The sequence below is a fragment of the Papaver somniferum genome, chromosome 6 (assembly GCF_003573695.1).
Source record: "Papaver somniferum cultivar HN1 chromosome 6, ASM357369v1, whole genome shotgun sequence".
Taxonomy (NCBI): domain Eukaryota; kingdom Viridiplantae; phylum Streptophyta; class Magnoliopsida; order Ranunculales; family Papaveraceae; genus Papaver; species Papaver somniferum.
This window is the reverse complement of record NC_039363.1, coordinates 4,475,735-4,496,199: the sequence shown is the minus strand read 5'-3', so window position 1 is coordinate 4,496,199 and position 20,465 is coordinate 4,475,735. Positions and strand designations below refer to the sequence as shown.

At 35.1% G+C, this 20,465-nt stretch overlaps 1 protein-coding gene across 2 annotated transcripts; it reads right to left on the bottom strand.

The window, feature by feature from the left end:
* Positions 1-266: 266 nt before the first annotated feature.
* Positions 267-5,196, bottom strand: LOC113286737 (protein SCAI-like). 2 transcript variants are annotated; one of them, XM_026535336.1, is made up of 9 exons: positions 4,521-5,196; positions 3,606-3,812; positions 3,234-3,470; positions 2,707-2,773; positions 2,457-2,618; positions 2,177-2,268; positions 1,419-1,604; positions 1,187-1,323; positions 267-893 (listed from the first exon to the last, which is right to left on the bottom strand). In XM_026535336.1, the coding sequence occupies exons 1-9, from the start codon at positions 5,061-5,063 to the stop codon at positions 707-709; spliced, it is 1,818 nt and encodes a 605-aa protein (XP_026391121.1). In that variant the 5' UTR covers positions 5,064-5,196; the 3' UTR covers positions 267-706. The 2 variants fall into 2 exon arrangements, with proteins under 2 accessions (XP_026391121.1, XP_026391120.1); XM_026535335.1 differs by having other exon boundaries at positions 3,228-3,470; positions 4,521-5,195.
* Between the last annotated feature and the right edge of the window lie 15,269 nt (positions 5,197-20,465).

The following is a 20,465-nucleotide window of genomic DNA, read 5'->3' as shown; positions in this document are numbered from 1 at the left end:
ACTTTTCCTGAAACAGAGGGACATTTATGTTATACTTGTCTACTCTATGCTTGTATATGCAAATTGATTGTTTCTATTACAGGTGTTCCATTTCATACTTGACATTGACTGTCATACCGTGTGGAACCCGGAGTAACTTGTCCCGGTGATGATACCTGTGAGTTGTCCAATTAAAGCCAAAAGATACAATACAATCTAAAGTAAGATCGAGAACACCGACCTATAAAAACATGTGGGAACTGAATTTCATCTGTGATAGCGAAAACTGGGCAACAAAAAATTCATTACTTTTCATTATATTATTATTTGAGTTCTTTTACAAGGGTATACATAAAAATAAATAAAATTAGCTCTATTTTTGTTACAACCAGCGGTTACCTTCCCGGTACAGTCGCAATCAGATTAATTATACAGCAGAAGCTCCTTAAGAGGTAACTAACACGCAGATCATAGCTTCGACATAAACCATCTACCAGCAAACTAGCATGGAACCAGAAAAATAAGAATAGAAGAAAGAGAAAAACTAAGAATATCTCACAAAGTACACTGATTATGTTCCCGATTTGGAGCCTTCCGAGAAGCGAATAATGAGACTTGCTTCGTGAACCAGGATCAATAGACTGAGTCGAGAAAAACAGGATTCTGAAGGACCACCATCTTATCTATACAATCTTCCTAATCTCACCCTTGCGGAGTATAATACACATCAGCATATATCAAAGTTAAAATGGTTGGTCACCCCCAGGCATTCTGCAAGTTGAAGTATATTAGATTGCATGTATTCAGAACTTGGAGAAACGTCATCCGGAAGCTTGGGTAGGCAATCGGGCAGATATTCTTCACCGTCTTCCCGAAGGCAAAATAGGTACAGGGAAGATCGACAGAATATAAACCTGAAGAGTATCATCAAGTAAAATTAGGTTATCTGAAACTGTTAAGGAAATTTGGTTCATTAAAGTACATGATAATGACCAATTTATATCCCTTCACTGACTAGGGAAAAGGGCATTACCAAACTTCCCTATATGAACCTAACCGGATACGAAAAAGAGTTGGGATGGGCTCCTAGTAGGACAGGATTCCTCTACCAATGTTAAAACAGAATTAATGATACTCAGTCGTGCGTACCATGCTAATCGACCACAATTTTGATATGCAAGATTCTAAAGGGTGAATTTTTTTTTACCTAAGAATAAGCCTCCTCAGAAAAGGATCGGGTAACACTTGAGCCCAAACCAAATCCAGGCTATATGGCTTACAGAGCTTTATTTCCCACTCGGAGAATGTAGAGGAGAGTATCTCATCAGCCTGGCTGTAGATCTCCTGCAATCACCCACACATGCCACATCACATGAGTACTCCAGATCTAACAGGAGACAATAATGGGTAACAACTTTGAGAGTTCACCAGGCTCTAACCTTATCAATGTCTAAACAGGAGAGGCCAACCAATTGGCAGAACGCTTGTAAAGGAGCAGTCAAGAACAATGTAAACTGACTCCCATTCTTCGAAGGATCACCAGCAGACGATGAACCCCAGAATGCCGGTTTTCGGGGAGACAGAAGTAGTGCAGCCGTTTCTCCCCGTTCTGCCCCATGTAGAGCCTGGAAAATTATCACCACGATAAATGAAAAGGTCGGATCCGTGAGATTCGTTACTTACACATTCGTATATATATTCTATGGTTTTCAGAATCCTTCAAAATTTTATCTTTGTGGAAAATGAATCAGGAACATGCAAGAAATATGAAAAGAAGTCGTGATCGAGATCTTCGAAGTAACGACATTTGCCTAGTGAACTCATCTTTCTCCCTCTTTTTTTCCCCTAGTTTTTCCCCAGTGGCTGGGACAGTAGTTGCCATGAGTTGTAGATAAAGGTGCATTTCAAATTTTAATCTCACATTTACTTGTAACAACATGATAACACCAAAAGGAGTTTCAAGTATCAAATCACTAATCCCTCTCGAATAGGTCTATTAGATGAGAGATTATGCAGGAAAAACATGATAACATCTTCAACAAGGCAACAGAAGACGAAGTACAAGTTGGATGCATAGAAAGGAAAACATGTCTAATTTCGCAAAAGTCAGAAAACCTATTTAAGCTTATAATGTATCAATATGTACAATCAGCCAAACTAGTCTAAAAAATAATAAAATAAGTTTTAACAAACCTGCCTTGAATGCATGGCTATTATCACTATCCACTACTACGAAAAGTGGCCGCCGAGTAAATGGAATCAAATCACCAGGATAGAGGTTGTTTGAACCTGAAAATTAAAAATCATCTTCATAAAAGCACATTAAAAGCAAGAAAATGAGACATGTAGCTTCAGGATTTGTTTCATCTTGGAATGTCTCTTCTTAGCATGACCCAGACGAAACATGGGAAAATACTCTAAAGCCAAGCACTTCGTGTTTTGAAAAAAAAATCATACACACAGTATAGGAATCATACCAGCACTTCCTTTTGGACCTAACCACAGGTAATCTTCACCAGAGTCGTAGGAGTCTCCCTCATCACTTCCACGGAAGGACTGAGAGTCAACTTTGTTGTTTAGCGAGTTTCGTGAAGCTCCAACAGTCTGAATGTGAGAAGTAGTAGTTTTTCCAGTTTTTCCTACAAGAAGCTCATCCAAGGAGTCAACAAAACTTGCTCGAATACTTTAAGAGATTGTGAAATTGGATACTGAGAAAGCAAAACAAACCTGACGCTGATATGTAAATTAGAAAAACACTATCTGGAGGTAACTCCTCGCAAATTGTCGCAATGACCTGTCCATAGAGCATCAAATCTTAAAATGAACTCCAATAAGAACTGAAATCTCAGAAGGAATAAAATAGATGTTTGTTTTGTTTGCTATTTCCAAGTAAATTGATGCACCTAAAGAACTGTCAGTAGGACAACACTATGATTACTTTCAAGATTGGGATAGGTACAGAAATGTGTTTCACAAGAAGAAAACGCTTTGGGTTTGTTCCGGATAAGTGAGTGGAGAACTAGAAATAAAACTTAAACTTGATATCCTATCACACAAATTGATTCAGTCTTTTAGTGAAATGGGTGAATTATATGGAGGGAATCCCTAAGTTCCGATGATTCCTATTGGAAGTTCAAACTGTTCAATGAGGAGGTGAAGTAAAATATTGATGTCTAGCACAAAGCGGGCTGTAGGCACAAACCCATCAACCAGAATACTAAACCAAATCTAAGTTTTGCGAAACATACAGAGACCAGATGTGTTGCTGTTGGGCGATAAAGAATTGCCTTCCTTGGATTCAATGGCAAAGTTGGATCAGTCATGTCCATAGCAAGATTTATGTCTATCAGACCAGAGGCTTCAGTCTGACCGTTTGAGTTAACATGATTGTCTGGTTCTGTTGTACGCATCTGAAAGAAAGCTCCACTAGGCTCCCACTCTAAACATTGCAGCATTCTGAAAGTGTCAAGGGTAAGTTCTGTAAACTTCACCTGAAAGTGGAAAATGTAATGTCAACGGTTAACTTTTCTACTGCACAAACGAAATGTTTCATCCATACAACAATAAGTATTTTTCTTTTCTTGATGTGTCGTTCATTAACATTCAGCGTAAGCATAAATTAGTACCTCATTACGATGATAACTCGTCAGTAATGCATCATTTAACTTTAGCATCCTCTTTGCATGAAAACGAGCAACATGTGATAGTGAGGCTGGATAAGTGTCAAATTTAGCACAGTATCTCAAAGGCTTGGCATCCATAAAAGTAGTATCAACCTTCAAAAAGCGGACAATTTCTTGCAAAACTAGTTTCCATTCTCTGAAATTAGTCTCCTGGGAGGAAAAAAACATCATTACTAAGACAGTCACACAGGGATTGAATCCACTACCTCACATTTAGAGAAACTGAACAACTAATACAACAAATGGAACAAATTATATTAAAGAACCTAAACAGAAAACCATCGCACACTGGTCATGTGCATATCCCCCTTATGTACTGACTAATGTGGTTTGCTACGTACTGTCAATGGTTATTAGAACTCTGGGTACTGCAGTAAGCACGGCGCCAGACTCACATGGCATTTTACATCTCAGATAAATGGTAAATACATAGAATTTCAATTTGCTGCTTAAAGATGTAGGTAGTAAAGTTTATAAAATCTCTGATTGGGACATTCCTTTGCTGTTAAACCTACTGTAAGAAAACTTTATCAGTTGAGGCTCTTTAGAACCAATCCACGAAAACCAAATATGCTTCTGCTTCTTACACTTCTGTCTACCGTCGCAAATTTCAGTAATAAAAAAGTAATCATAATCAATCTAATTCTGCAAAACATAAATTGAACAAATTAACCCCAAATTCAACCTTTAATTGTCACCAAATTCCCAAAATCCCCAATTCCAAACTCCCCAAAATTCTCAATCAAATTTGACTACTAATTATGCAATTATGAAAATGAAAAAAAAAAAACAACAAAAAAATTCAGATGACTTTACCATTATCACACCAATTCCGGGAAGGAAAAGAAGAAGAATTACCTTGAAAGTAGATTTGCAGTCATCAACAAGAGCCTTAAACCTCTCAACCAGAAGCTTAACAGTATCCACCCGATTCAAAATCAAAGCAACAACTAAATACCTAGCAAAAAACCTCAATTCCTTATACTTCAAACTCAAATCCTTCTTCTTCATCACACTCCTCATCACTCCTTTACTCTGATCATCAAAATAAGCTCTATTCAAAATAGCTTCATAAAAAACATAACACTCTAGCAAAAACCTCGTCTCACTACTCCTCATATACTGATTAAAGTAAAGCTGTCCAATCCTCGACGCAATTTCACCAATCTCCCATCTCTGTAAACCCGATTCAACCAGTTTCGCCCGATTCTCCTGTTGAAATCTCCATAACTGTGTATATACTTTGAACACTTTACGGTAATAATGGTTTGGGAATTTATTAGGGTTTATTGGTATATCACGAACTCGAACGAATTTCCGATCTGCTTTCTCGACGAGTAATCGGAATTTCCTAGCAACCGTGACTCTGTCGTCGGAGTCGTTGTTGCTGCCGTCGCCCATGGCGCACGTTAGTTTGTGCAGACAGTTATTCTATGATGAATTTTGTAGGCTCTGCCTGCCATAATGGAGGAGGAGGAGATTATATGATTTATTTTACTCAGTCAGGAGGAGATTATATGAATGAGCTGTTTGTGGGGAGGTGTGAGTAAAGTGTGACTGGAAATTAAATTATTTTTTGTGGGTGGGTGGGGGGGGGGGGGGGGGTTTAATAATGGCGGCGTTGACATATTCTTCATAGGTGTTGTGTTGGGTTGTAAAAAATGAAAACAAGATGCTGATTTTCTTGACCCCCTTCTGATTTTGTTGGTTGGTCTTGTACAGTAGTAATTATCGGCATATACTGTTGGGGCTTCGGGGTAAATTAATTGGTTTCTTGTTTATTTTACGGAAAATGGGTGATTTGTCCAAATATTTTTAAAATCATGGTTCAAATGGACGAGTAAAAATTATTATGGGTGAAATGGACACAAAAAAATAGCAAGGATGAAACTGGATTCATCCCGACTTAAACTTAAAAAATAGCAAGGATGAAACTGGATGCATCCTGATGTAAATTAAAAATAAGAAAAATTATTTAAAAGTGGGTAGGAGAAATTGTTCATATCCTGGCTATTTTTACATTTTTGTCCATTTAAACAGCATCAAAATCTAAGTGTCCTTTTCACCCAGAAATTGTTGATTTTGGTCTTTTTAACCAATTTTGTGTTTATTTTACGGTCGATGAAAAATTGTTACTGCCGGAAAAAAGATAGTCTGAGCCTCAAAACTTTAACATTGATAATTCGGAAGTTTTTGTATTAGACTTGGTAAGATCAACCGGACAATAGAAATGCAATCACAATATGACATCTATGGGCAGCTTGGATGTCATTCCAGAAGTTGGTTTATGACTTCTGGAAGCAGAAAATCAGAAATTAGTTTGAGTACACAATTTCAGAATATATTTAGAAACAAAAAAAATCATTTTTGTGTGAAGCAAAAAACATTTTGCTTCTGAATTGGAACAAAAACATTTATTACTTATAGCATCAAAACAGACTACTAACCATGCATTTCCATCAGATCTGTAATAAGGTGTATGGATGTACACTGAGAAATAATTTGGCGATGTCATTTTCAAAATGATTCTAAAAGTAAGATATTTAACTTTTTACGAAGCAAAACATTTTTGTATCTAATTTTAATTTCATAGATTGATTTCTGCTGTCGGGAACGTGCTATAAATAACAGAACAAGTTCGAATTATTTTGGATTAAAATTAACTCAACCAAACCTCTTAAATAGTTTTAATATGCCTTTTAACTTTCTTTTTCTTTTTATTGGTAAAGAATATGCCATGGACGGGTTTCAAACTTATATCATCACCAACAGTATAACCCAATAATGTTATGATTGTATTAGGTGATATTGTTTAGGCCTTGTGATTTTTCACATGGCTTGATTAGGGTATATCCAGATTAATTGGGGTATACCCAATTTTAAGGGGACCTAGTGTCCTTACTAAGAGGAGGTTAAAAAAAGGTGATTTTACTTTAATAACCTTGAACTAATTAAATCTTAAAAATAAACGCATTTTTAATTTCATTGACCCTAAAATTAAAATACTAAACAACTCTTAATCTTCTCTTCTTCTTCGGCATCTTCCATCGGCCAAAGCCATGTAAAAATCTTCAAGTTTGATTTTTCAAAAAAATTGTTGACTCTACCGGCGAAAAGAAGACTATAAGTGATGTTTAAACTCAAACCTATCATTATGTTACGTGATTTGATTGTTATATTAGGTTAAAAATGGAAGATAGATTTTTGAAGGTAGATTTTTGAAAGCCAACACCAGGTGTAGCATGTGAAGGTAGATTTTTGAAAGCCAAACAATCGTGACAGACAGTCAAGATTCTATTTATCGCGTTGTTTACGGAAAGCCGCAAATAAAAAGAGTACTTCAAAAAATGAACGGTGCTGATGATATAAATAGGTTATCGTTGGCTTGTCAGCGGTATAATCGGCCGAATATATGACTTTCTCGTCAAAAAGTTGGTACTGAAATAAATAAAGAAAAGAGGATAAATAAAAGAATGTACAGCGGCATCAGAATAGTTGTCGCGCCTGAAATAACGTGGCAATCCTTAGCTTTTGTTTCCAGGACCACGTTGTTTTTGTTTCATTCCTCGAACTAGGCTAAGTATGCGTTTTACTTTTGAACAGTAAACTCCAACGTATGTAATACTCCTTTTCGAAAAGAGATACGTTTATTTTTTCATTTTTGCCTAAAAATAGGTCAAATTGAAAAAATCAAAATATCTCTTTTTCTAAAACAGAGGGAATATTGATTTGAATAGAAGAGTGTTGAAAGAGATCAACAAACTGTGTTGGTGTTTTGGCATCGCTGTCTCATGCAAATGTTATCGAATGCCACCTGTATTTTCTGGCTCTTGTATGAGCTTGTAATTATGTTATTTATCGACGAAAATTTTATTTATTTTTCTTTTTTTTTTGGAAGGCCACGGTATTCATGCCTCTTAGAGCACATGACTAATTCCTAAAAGATGAATTATAGAATTTTATCCTGTATGTATTGACAGGCCAGGATATCCCGGCCTCTTAGAGCACCTGACTAATCCCTGGAAGAGGTTAAGACCATAGACATGCCCATCGAGAGGAATTGACTGGCTAAGGGATCCAAGCCTTCTAAAAAACCTGACTAATCTCTAGAAGAGAGTAAGACTATGCATGATTTATATGGGATACCAATGCTACTAGGGGTTGATACCATCTCATCAATCCAACGATCAGGATTGCTTAATATTCATTTTTTCCTATATGAAGTGGTATTAACTCCTAATACGACCGGTATTCCCTTTATAAATCTCGAAGACTATGGACCTCCTTATTGGAAAGAATTGGACAACTGGCCTCCTATTTGTGAGGTGATTGTCGAACTACTTGGTCATTTTTGGGGTTTCTAACGAGAATATGCCACCTATCTAATACCAGTGTCTAGTAGTAGGATTGACATTTTAGTTTGTGAATAGCATACCCTATCTTTAAACATGTCCATAGAATTTCAACAAAATGAAGACAAAAAGAAAGAAAAGGTTAAGGAAGAAGATGATGTTTTGGGAAAGAAAGAGATAGTGGTTGTCATTAGAATTTAGACAAATAGCTGTTAACTCCTTATTTGTTGTTTTAACGGATGGATTTGACTTTGTTAATATGGTGACAAGAAAAATGACAGGAAACAAGAAAACAAAGAGAAATACCTACTGCGGAAAATTACAACCAAAGACAGTTGTTCGTGTGTGGATCAGCATGACTAAGAGCAAGGGCTACACTCATTCCCTACTAAACTGAGTCAGAGACTGAGTGAAAAACAGTTTTCTGACTACGAGAGTTTCGTTTTATACACTAAACGGCTAATCTTTATCCGTTTGGAGAGAATTTTTCTCCCAAAACGGCTAAACATATGCTTGCTGGTAGCATTTTTTTTTAATAACAAAACCTAATTATGGGTCCTGCGTTCAAGAGTTTTAAATTAATAAAACTCTAGAAATAGGTTTGGGAGGCAGATTTTCTGCCGCTCAATATGGTTTTTTCCCAAACGACCAATAATCAGCCGCTTAGTCTCTCCCCTTTCTCCCACTCATTCGTTCCAGAGAGTGCATGAATGATTATTGATGAATAAGTGTGTACTCTCACTCCATAATAGCATCTAATTTGATCAAATCTAGTTATATTCATTCATATTGAGTGAGGACCTCACTCCATAGCCCTTGCTCTAAAGCGTGCAATGTTGTTTCTTTAACAAAGACATGGCATGGCAAACTTGTAAGACTTCTACCTAGGGTTATCAAATTTTATAAGTTTATCAGTTTCCTTTTCAACCATTTTTTCTACGACAAATTTGATAAACACTATATAATTTGGTAATTTCTGTAACAGCTCTAACTGTTGAGCCCGGAGAAATGATGGACACACAAAAAGGAGAAATGCAACGAAGACAAAAGAAAGAAAGAAAACCATATACCACGTCTAAGATACGGCATAGTGTCTCTCATTTTTACCGAATGAAATGTCATTTTCTTCTTTTGCATATTTCAAACGGAAGTCTCTTTATTTTGTTATCATTTTGCTTTTTCAGGTTGAAAGGACTCCCTCTCTTTTTCTGATGTCATTTCTTGAAAAAGAAAATGCAATATACTAATCTCGTTTTGTCTTTAATCATATGGTTTTAGTTGTTGGAACTGTATTATACTTTGACATGGGATTACAAGTTGTCATATCCATTAATTAATTCATAGAGACGAGACGACGTGCAATAAGCATAGAGACTAGGCATGCAATTATTGTACACGTTAGGAGAATATAACAAAACTATTAGTATTAACATTCGTGTCCTTGGATCATAAATGGATTTAGCGCAGAATGTTCTTGATGGATTTTTGCACCACAAAAATCATTTAATTTGGATGTGCGCCATTCTCTAGTTGAATCGTCCAAGACTCGGTTGACCGACTTGGATCGGACTAATCATGGCATAATTTTGAGAACTCCATTAGTGCATAAATGTTAATCTGAAATTCGGTGCATAAACTAATGGTCAAACTAGTCACAATGTTTTCTAGTAGTATTCAGTTAATCCGTTATCAGAGAAGATGTAAATGCTCCTTCAAGAATTATAATGAAGAGCCGATTAGTCGAGTTGACAGAGGAAAAGTAACAACAACCCCCTATATTCTTATAAAACCTAATCAAAGCTCTCATTAGTTTTTATCTTGGGAATCTTTCTAACATCTAAAACAACTTGTATTCTTTTTCTTAGTCAAAAAAAAAAACAATTGTTGTTGACAAGTGGTTTATAAAGAGCTAATAAAGCACAATAAAGATTCTTCCATCATTTCTTTACCAGCCTAGCTACTTAAATGGTGGTCTTATAGATCTATTTGTTGAAAGTCTGAAATTAGTACACCTTCCGACGAGTAGATGACCGGCAAAGTTAGGATCGAGGAAAATCGGATATGTGTTGGTAAAATTATTTACACCATGTGTGTTTACTCCTGACTTATCTGAGTCGTCTGGATCTGACTGAAATCACCTTATTCATTTGGATCTGACTCGATATGTTTGTTTTGAGTCAGATCTGACTTAATAAACGTGAATCAGTGGTTTGATCCCCTGAGTCAGGGGTATTTTATTACCTGACTCAAATGGGTTTGAGTCAGAGATTATGTCTGAGTCAGAGGTCGAGTCAGATCTGAATCAAAATGCAAAACAAACGGTCCGACTGCTGACTTGGCCCGAGTCAGGGATTGACTCAGATCTAGACGCCGAGTCAGCTGCAAACGAACAAGCTCTTAGTTTTTTTTTTATTCAATTTTCGGTATTTACATTTTTCATGATTATTAAAGTTATTTTTTAAGTTTTTTTTTTGATCGATAAATAATTTGGTGTCGATAAGTTTAAACTCAGATCATTTGTATTATTCGGTTGCTAATGCATTTGTAGTGTAAGTAAAATGCGAGTTTCGAATTTGGTACTGATGAGTTTCGAATTCAGGTTACTAGTATCATCACTCAGTGACTTTATTAATATGCTACAAAAAGATGTAGATAAGTTATGCTTCAAATTGTGAATATCACGGTCCGATAACTTGACAATACAATCAGAGATATGCATCTATTTTGGTGAGTTTAGTGACATTATATTTTGCAAAATGGTCGTGGATATGACTATTATATTTTTGTTGATATTAATACAAGAACATCTAAGAAATTTAGAGGATGTTTGGTTTGTATTTCAAAAAAATAGTTTTCTGTATTTGGAAACACTGAAAATAGGAAATGGTTATAAAGAGCTAAAGCACAATAATGAAATCCAATTACGTAAGGTAGATCAGCCTTGTAGATTCTTCCATCATTTCCTTACGAGCCTAGCTACTTAAATGGTACAAATCACTTAAGTGTTGGTCGTCTTATAGATCTATTTGTTGAAAGTCGAAATTAGTACACCTTCCAATGAGTCGATGACTGGCAATGTTAGGGTTGAGGAAAAATCAGATATGTAATGGACAAATAAAGATAAATTTAGCAACTTATTATGAAAATATACATAAATACACTTTGAGAATCACATGACAATGATAATAGGATTGTTTCCCAATTCTGACTTTATCGCTGCCTGCAGTTCAACGAAAGAGTTAAAATGGGCAAGAATATTGGCTGCTAGTTCTACTTAGATAATGATGAGTCTAGATACTACAAAGAGTGGTCACAACATCATTTCTATATTACAACTACTATACATGTCAACAGAAAACATCTTGAATTGCATAGTTCGTGAACTCTAGGTAATTTTGATATGTCAGACATGAAACTCCTTGAATGCTCAGTTTGTGAACTCCGAAAGATGATTTGCAAACTCTAGGCAATTTTGGATGTAAATAGAAAAGATCTAAAATTAAAAAATTCGCGGATTTCCAAGAGTGGTCGCGAATTTCAAGGCAATTTTGAGTTTAAGGTACCTCTTGTGCAAGCATATTTTATTGAACAAATAAGTTTTTTTAACCTCAAATGCGATTAGTACTTGGAACATGCGTTATCTAAATCCATCTTTCGAAATTAATCAAGTATAACTTTGAACTCGAAACTTCTTCTTTGTATCTCATTTACTGAAGTTATACGACCTTATCTCAGAAGATAGATATGTAAAAACAATGAGTAACTAGGATAGTCATTCTTCACATACATTTTTCGATGAACTTCTCGTTGATGTCTTCGTGATCTTCAGTCTACAAGGGTATTTGGTGATTTCTGAAACTCTACTACCTAAGTATAATTCTAGTCAGAGACTGACTTTACTAGACAATAAATCAAGACATAATTTTGGTTATCTAACACTGACAACAAGCTTGATATGCCAATACTTGCAGGTTCAACCGAGCAGTGGTCTAACAATCCTTATATCGTAATAAAAAAAACTGAGACGATCGACCTACCATTATTGGTCTTTTCTCTGAATGCAAGTCTCGAGTGTAAAACCTAAAAACGAAACCCCAAGACTTTAGGGCTTAGTTTTCTTGAATTAGGAACTCCCAAAAGAATAGTATACCTTTTGAAACTTTTCTTGGGATATGGATATTCATTAACAATATAAAGTGGGGGTTCTTTCTGCACCAATTACTTAACTAAAGCTTGATCTTTTTTGCAATTTGACATTGTGAATATATAGACTCAAAATTAACGAATTCGGTAAAATTTTGAACGACAACTGCGATTTCCCACCAAAGTTCTAACACCATTTATTCAGAACTACTTGATTTATTAATCATAGGTTTAACCCACCAATACCACCATTTTTATTTTTATTTGTTTCTTTTTCGTTTTTCAATACCGTTTCATATGTGGAGGAAAGTGTTCATATGCAACAAAAAAAAAATATGTTGAAGAACAATACTTATATATATAAAGACATTCATTTGCAAATATTAATATATGCAAAAAAGAAAAATTGCAACACGAGACATTGTATTTTTAACATATAAAACACACTTTTATAATTAGCTAATACTAATGCAGAAACTAAAAATATATCAACACACTATCAATATGTTATTGAGTTTTGACATGCATGATGTAACACAAGCATCGTAGATGATTGCATCCTTTTCAGTTCAACCTCAGAAAATTCTCTCAATAACCTTATCAAAATCATTCAACGATTTACTAAATCCTATGGTCAGATGGTTATCCTTAGTAAAATCCAATATACATTTCAGTAAAAATCTTAATGAAGAAGCTAACAAAGATGTTAAAAGAATCATAGGTGTAAAAGTTATGCCATTAGAGAAAGAAAAAAAACCTTATTGGCATCATCTTTTTCATTGGCAGAGATAAGAATAAAGTTTTTCAGCAAACTTATAACAAGATGCAAAACAAACTCCAATAACGGTTAGGTAAATATCAACCAAGCAGGAAAGAGAATCTCAAATTCATGCAGCTCTTGGTACTATGTCTCTATTACATATGAGTTGTTTTAAAATGCCTCAACATGTTGGGAGAGACTTACAAATCCGAGCCGCTTTGCGCAACACGAAAAACTACACAAGCGATGAAAACACAAATACAGAAAATACACATCTACAACAATATAGAAAACAATCACACAACATTAAGGATTACGTGGAAAACCCCCTCCAAGGTGAAGGGTAAAAAACCACGGGAAAATCTTCCATTATAATGAATAATGGGTTACACAGAATTTTCCCAATTTTGGGATAACGACAATTCAAGGTATATATAACACTTGGATATCAAATTTTCCTAATTACACTCACTACTAGGGTGGATCAATCACAATTCTTTCACCTAAATAGATGTGATTCACTATCAATTGACAATAGCAAGAGTAAGAGATACTTACTACTAGAGTTTGAACAAACCCAAGATTTCCCTCCTTTGAAGAGATGTGGAAATTGATCAATCAATCTTCACCACAACAACCAAACGGACCTTATAGACAAGAACCCTTCTCATTCCTCTTCAAGATCAACTCAAATATGACCAAAAATAATGGTGGCTTCACCCTTTTTCTCTCCTACTCTCACTTTCTCTCTATAACTCTTTCTCGCGACTTGAGAAGATGACCCTCCTGGATGTTTCAATATGAAATATACAACCTAACTAGGTTGTTACTAATTACCCCCCTCCTCCCTATTGGCTAGGGACACACCTGGTGTGTTTGGTCAATAAGATGTGAAACCCAACACAACAATCTATTAACAAGTTTGAAAATATCTAAAGAAAAATTGCAGGTGGAATAAAAAACTCAAGTAAAGGTCTTTATTTCAAAGGTTAGAAATATATATGCTTACCAAAGAGAAGGGAGGTTTGTGATTTAAAATATTAGAATTCTCAATGAATCCATGTTTATAAATCTTGTTTGGAGAATGATTAATAAAAATGAAGCAATGCGGGTTCAAGTCCTAAAAATCAAGATACTACAAAGACAGTAATCTTCTGCTTGATGAAATTACGCGCAAAGGTATTTGGATCTTGAACAAGATATGTTGCGGTCTTGAATGGGCTAGTTTTATATTTGACATATTGGAAATAAAAAAACGGTTGAAGCTTTTAACTACAAATGGATATGAGGTATAACTCCTAAAGATGTAAAATTTAGGAACCAACTCCAACAACAACGTCAATATGAAAGTGGATGAGCTTATAGACCCTCACACCAAGCATTGGGATGGAAGTAGGTTGCAATCCACCTTCAGTCAACAACATAAACAAAAAATCGAGCATGAAGATAGAACCAGGTGATCTTTTACTAATTTCACAGTCAGCTTAACGTACAAGGCTATTCTGAAAATACAACAACAACCATTGCAAAATCGACATAGAAACCTATAGTCAATAACTTGTTCTTTTATCATATGTATTAAGAAAAAAAAGAATAAAACTAATTATGGACATTGCCTCCAACATGCATACATTCGGGGGGGGGGGGGAGCCTGGATTCCAAGAGAGGGGTTGCAAACAAAAAAATACACTACAACAAAAAAGATCTAACCATTTTCTTTTCTTCTATATCACATAAAAGATTGCATAACACTTAATAGTGTTTCATAACAACAAAATATATATAACAAGTGAAATGTTAGCTAATTAATTGTTTGATCATGTATTCTTTTCTAATTGCAAGCTTATATGCATCGTATTGAAACAGTTCAAATATTGGAAAAAAGCCTCCAAAACTACCCCATATGTAGTATTCATACCCAGAAAATGTTTTGTATGCTTACCCAAAAAACCCGGCCTTAAAATCGCGTAATAATCTTGTCGGTTCTAATAGTTCTCGTTCAATAGAAGTACATACAGGGTAAACAAAGCTTGTGGAGAAAGGTGATATAACAAAAAGCTGGATCTACGAGGATGATATTCGGCCTAAAGATTACCAATCTACTCATAAGGGAGGTTTCTAAAAAGGTATACATAATGTAGAGGTATTGTGCAATGGAACTCCAAGTTCTCTATTAGAAGAGAGACAGAGGTCAAGTCCTGGCAATATGCATGGAAAGGAGCCATTCTGTTCAAAGAAACTCACAGGAAAGCTTATAAAGCTACAAACCAAAAGAAAGCCAAAGTAGCTGATTTAATACATCGGGGTTCTTGGAGAATCAAACCAAGAGAGAGTCCTTCTCCATAGGTTTTAACTGAACTGAATACCATACTCAATGTAATTGGACTTCCTTTAACTTTAATTGACAGAGAGGATATCATATCATTCTCTTCAGCAACAGGATACTCTACCAAGGGGGGTTACAAATGGCATATGCAAAATTTTCAAACAAGAAGCACTTCTTCTTAGTATATCTGGAAAAAAAATATATCACTTCTAAAGCACAACTGTTGGTATGGTTTTCTATTCACAATCCAATATGCACGATTAATAATCTACTCAAAAGAGTATGTTGGTTGGCAACGCTATGTGAAGTGTATGCAATTGTGAAGTTGAAACTCTGGATTACCTCCTCATCAACTACAACTTCTCCCAATCCACTTGGAGATACTTTTTCTCAAGAATGGATGCAAGTTGGATACATAAAACCAATGTCAGAGCTCAATTTGAAGAATATAGATCTAAATCAATACAAGATTATTGCTAAAAACATTTATCTTTGCTATTACATGGGCTATTTGGTTAGAGAGAAATAGAAGGACCATTACATGGAAAGAAAAAATAAAAATAAAAGAGAGCCATATATTATGAACCAAAAGACTTATCTTCCAATCAGATTCAGTTAGAAACTGGGAGGCCTGAATTGATAGAATATTAGTTGATTGGGCCCAGGACAATTGTGGTACTTGATATGGGCATGTTGTGTGTACTTTTTTCTTTTATCTCAATAAATTTTTACCTTTTACATCAAAAAAAGAAAAAAGAACATTTTAAAAATCAAGGGGGCGAAATTGGATACCCTTCCACAGGGTTGGTTTCGTCGTGTGACACAGTAATCCTGCCACTGCAAACGCCCACCGCAGTAGTAATACTGCTGAACTAAACAATTTTCGTTTAACATACTCCCACCCCAAGGAAATCAGCAGGAAGTGAGGAAGTTGAGAATTTTTAACATACTCCCTCTCTTGTCTTCCCCTTTCCTCCTGTTAGAGCATAGCTCGGTTGAACTCACCAAGCATTGGTATGTCAAGTTTGGTTGTCATATTTTAGTGTATCAAAACTCATCCAAAGTCGCTTGATTATATACTAGAGTCAACTTAGTTTAAACTAAAAAGTATAGGAATGTTGAGACATACAAGTATTACTCCAAAGACATGAAGAATGTGAAGAAGAAGCGAACTACAACGACAACATCATCCTTCCTCTTGAGGTTAGTAATATTGACTTGAACTGTTTCATTCCTAACGTATCTTTCAAGTCGTGCTATATTGAAAACATAACTACGAATCTGTATATACTGTACATATTGTATAATACTCTAGTGATGTGACATGGTCATATTTGTATGATCATAGTATTAGGGAATTAGACTACGAAGTATAACGCTTATCTTTTGAACTTCGTAGATATGACATCGATATAATCTTGTATATGCTGTTATGATTATGTGAATGGTTTATGGTGAATATTTCATCATAGGAAACAATTTTTTACATTTGTTTAAAGGAACTACATTCATGAACTTGTTTTATGAATCAAAAGGGATATTATTAGGCTTATTGGTGCGGCTATTCATTGCAATTCTTTGGATTAACAATATCTGTTAGATGGTAGAATCGATCATAAATTTGTTATATATCTTGGTATAACTAATCACAATGCCTGAATTATGATTTGGTATGACGAGTTTTTATTAATTGGTGTAACCGATCCTAAGTAATCACCATGAGATGGTATGATCGATATTTGTAATTGGTGTGACCGATCTTAGTAATTGGTGTGACGGATCACAGAGTATTGTGTAATCGATCCTTGTAATTGATAATTGGTCCTGGTAACTGGTGTAACCGATCCTGGTAATTGGTGTTACCGATCCTGGTAACTGGTGTGACCGATCACAAGCAATACCATGCGAATATGGTAACGGTCTGGGTAATTGATGTAACCGATCCTGATAACTGATGTAACCGGTCCTGGTAACTTGTGTGACCGATCACAAGTATTTCCATATTGAGGTATAACCGGTCCTAGTGATTGGTAGAACCGATTGAATCCATGTATGTGAATTTGATATTTGATTAATCACATAGCATTCTTCGAATACAAGTGAACCAATTCTAAACTCGTTTGGAAGTGTGGTATAACCGATTCCAAGAATGTAAATCCATGTAAATATGAATAAGGATTTACAGTGAAGAGATGTCAGCATACTTTGAACACGTACAATAATTATTATTATTTATTGTTTAAAGATATTCCTTAGTACTCAAGGAGATCATATGCCGAAATAAATTGAGAATCTTTTAATTAAGGTTTTTTAGTTTTATATGCTTTAATTACCAGCAACTAAATGCATATCTCTAGAGAATTAAAATCAGTAATGTGCATTTACTAATTAAAGATTTTCTATTGAGAGATTTCAGAAATTTTGGACAAGCATTTATTGAAATTAGGAAAACCGAATTTTGCTATTCATTGCATATTTTGAGAATATTTTCGGTTTTGGAAATTCCTTGGTGTCCAAACATCATTGGTCTATAAATACCTAAGTTTGCATTTCTAGCAAACTATCCCAAGAGCCAGACAAACTTCAATCTTGTTGTTTCTGGTGGAGCCGTCTATTCGGAGAGGAAAGTATCCTAATTAGGTGAAATCTCTTACGACCGCTCGTTTAAAAACTTCTGTGTGATCAAGAAGCTCTACGAGTACCATTGGTGGGAAACTGGATAATTTCAGTGTTATTAGTTTTCGATTGATTTGATTGACTAACGGTTATTGAAAGTTTGATTGCACCTAGTTTTTTTATTCTTGAGAATCTTCTCTTCTGATATAAGATTCACTCAAACTATATCGAAGTATCGACGTGATCTTTAGAACTGTTTGTAGATCTAAATACATCTTGTGATAATCCATTGTTAATAGACTCTGTCATGTGTGTGATTGATCACAAGAGATTCAAGTTTGTGTTGTGCAGGTTTTTATTGAAGATTAAAGAAGATTTGAAGACGAAGAATATTTCTTATTAGTTCTCATATCTTTGTGTGTGCACAAACCTTGATCGGCTGGGATCCAACTAGAATTGGATTGATTTTTTATGTGAGATCGGCATCACTTTATAGTTTCTTGGTGGAATCTATATTGATTGATTGCGAATCTAAACTTAATTACTTTGGTAGTTATTGGATAGATTGATCTAACCAGGCAAAGGAATTTATTAGATTAAATGAAAGAGCCTTTGCGCATGACTTGAGATTTCTTTATCTTGAAAGAATTGAAAGAGTTGTTACCAAACAGATTTGTTTTTCCTTTACTGTTTGCAATACGATCCAAAGGAATTGTTCCAGTGCATGCACTCATTGAAGTCGGAAGCGCAGGGATAGAAACTAAGTGAACTAGGGGTAGTTGCTTGGTCTCAGCTATACGAAGTTGGTGTAGATTTTGTATAGCGGCTTAATTCTTGACTAGGTCCCGGGGTTTTTCTGCACTTGCAGTTTTCCTCGTTAACAAAATCTTGCTGTGTGATTCACTTTTGTTTTTTGGAATTATATTTGTTTATATAATTTAAAGTAAATTGCGCTTTATGTTAACTCCGTATTACTTGATAGTGATCCTATAGAGTTTGGTTAAGTCCGAACCTATTATCAAGTAACATACTTCGTTGTCGTATTGTCTCAATCTTGTATTCATAGTCAATCACACAAGTTATCTTGTTGTTGTATTATCTCGATCTTGTATCCATAGACAATCACACGAAGTGTGAATACCGATTTGTTGTATTATCTCGACTCTGTCTATAGACGATCACTTTCGGTTAGAGGACTTATAGGTTGAAAATAAAAGATTATTGTGTATTTGGGTACCCTCGTCTTTTCACCGCCTCCTTTCTTTGAGCTCAAATTTGGTCCTTATGGACCGAATTCAATCTCGGATTTATCTCCAATGTTCCCCATGTTTATTTTTGTTTTTGTTTTGGGGTTCTACACTTAGGTTCTGAAGCTTCATCTTTAGATCTAGGTTCATAAGGGTTTCTATGGTTGGTTTCTTTCCATCCCAACTCCCAAGCTTAATTCTGTTATGCCTTTTCTTTTTCATCTTTATTTGTCTATTTTTTCTACATCATTATCAGTCAAAACCTTGTGTAAAACTTTCCTAACTCTTCTTGAGCGATTTCAATGGTGGTTGATCGTTGTGAGGTTTGAATATGGTGGTGCATATGACGTTGGAGGTGTCTCTAAGTTGTTGTTTCGTTCAAGATCAAGAATAAATCGGTTTCAACTTCAAATCTTCTACCACAATGGGTGACGACAGTCTGTTCTTTTAAGCCTTTATATGATGACATCTTGGGGATTCCTCTTCTTTTACATAAAAGAGTTCATCATGGTATTGGATAGAATCGTTTTCTTTGTTGAAGTGATACTGATTCTGTTCTTGTTTTTTTTGCAAATCAAATCTTTTGTTTTTCTGTATACAATCAAAACTGGTTCATAAATGACCCACTCATTATCATGGCCTCCGTTTAAACAAACTAAACCATTACAAGATCCGGTAAAATTGTAATACCTAAACGGATCAGGGTTCAATCTCATTCTCGTAACTCGATGAGTGGGTTTCTCTGAAGAAGACTTCTCATCATCATAAAATTCTAAATAATGAAATTGTCTGTATGCATAATCTGGGTTGTTATTCACTAACAGGAAAGTATACTTACCGGCAGAATCAAGATTTTTAAGAAAGCGATTGAAGTGAGATTCAGAAAACGATTGATTTCTTCGTCCAAAGGTACTTGTTCAAAAGGAGAAAAAGTAGCGGCGATTTCTTAATGGTTGCTTGGTTGAGAAGATGCGCTTGCTATTGTGGATTTTGGACCATATTTGGGGCTTTTTAGAAGCAGCGGATCCATGGCTCAGGTGACGGAATGCATTTTCAATTTTAGCTCTGTTTTAGGGTTAGGGTTTCTATTTAGTTTAGGTCTTCCATGTGGGTATTTTCTTGTTAGGCCATTAAATAGTTGGTGGGTGTTCAATTAAAATTTATGTAAGTTATGTTAGTCTTAGCTTGTATGAGAGTTGCGCACAAATTCTTATTGTATGTAATATTTTTATATATAAAATTATTTTTACCGATAAAAAAAAAGAGAAGAAACGAATCTTCAACTAAAGTATTTATTTAATTTTGGGCTATTTACAAAAAATAGGCCTGTTTTTTTTTATAGTTTACAAAACTAAGTCT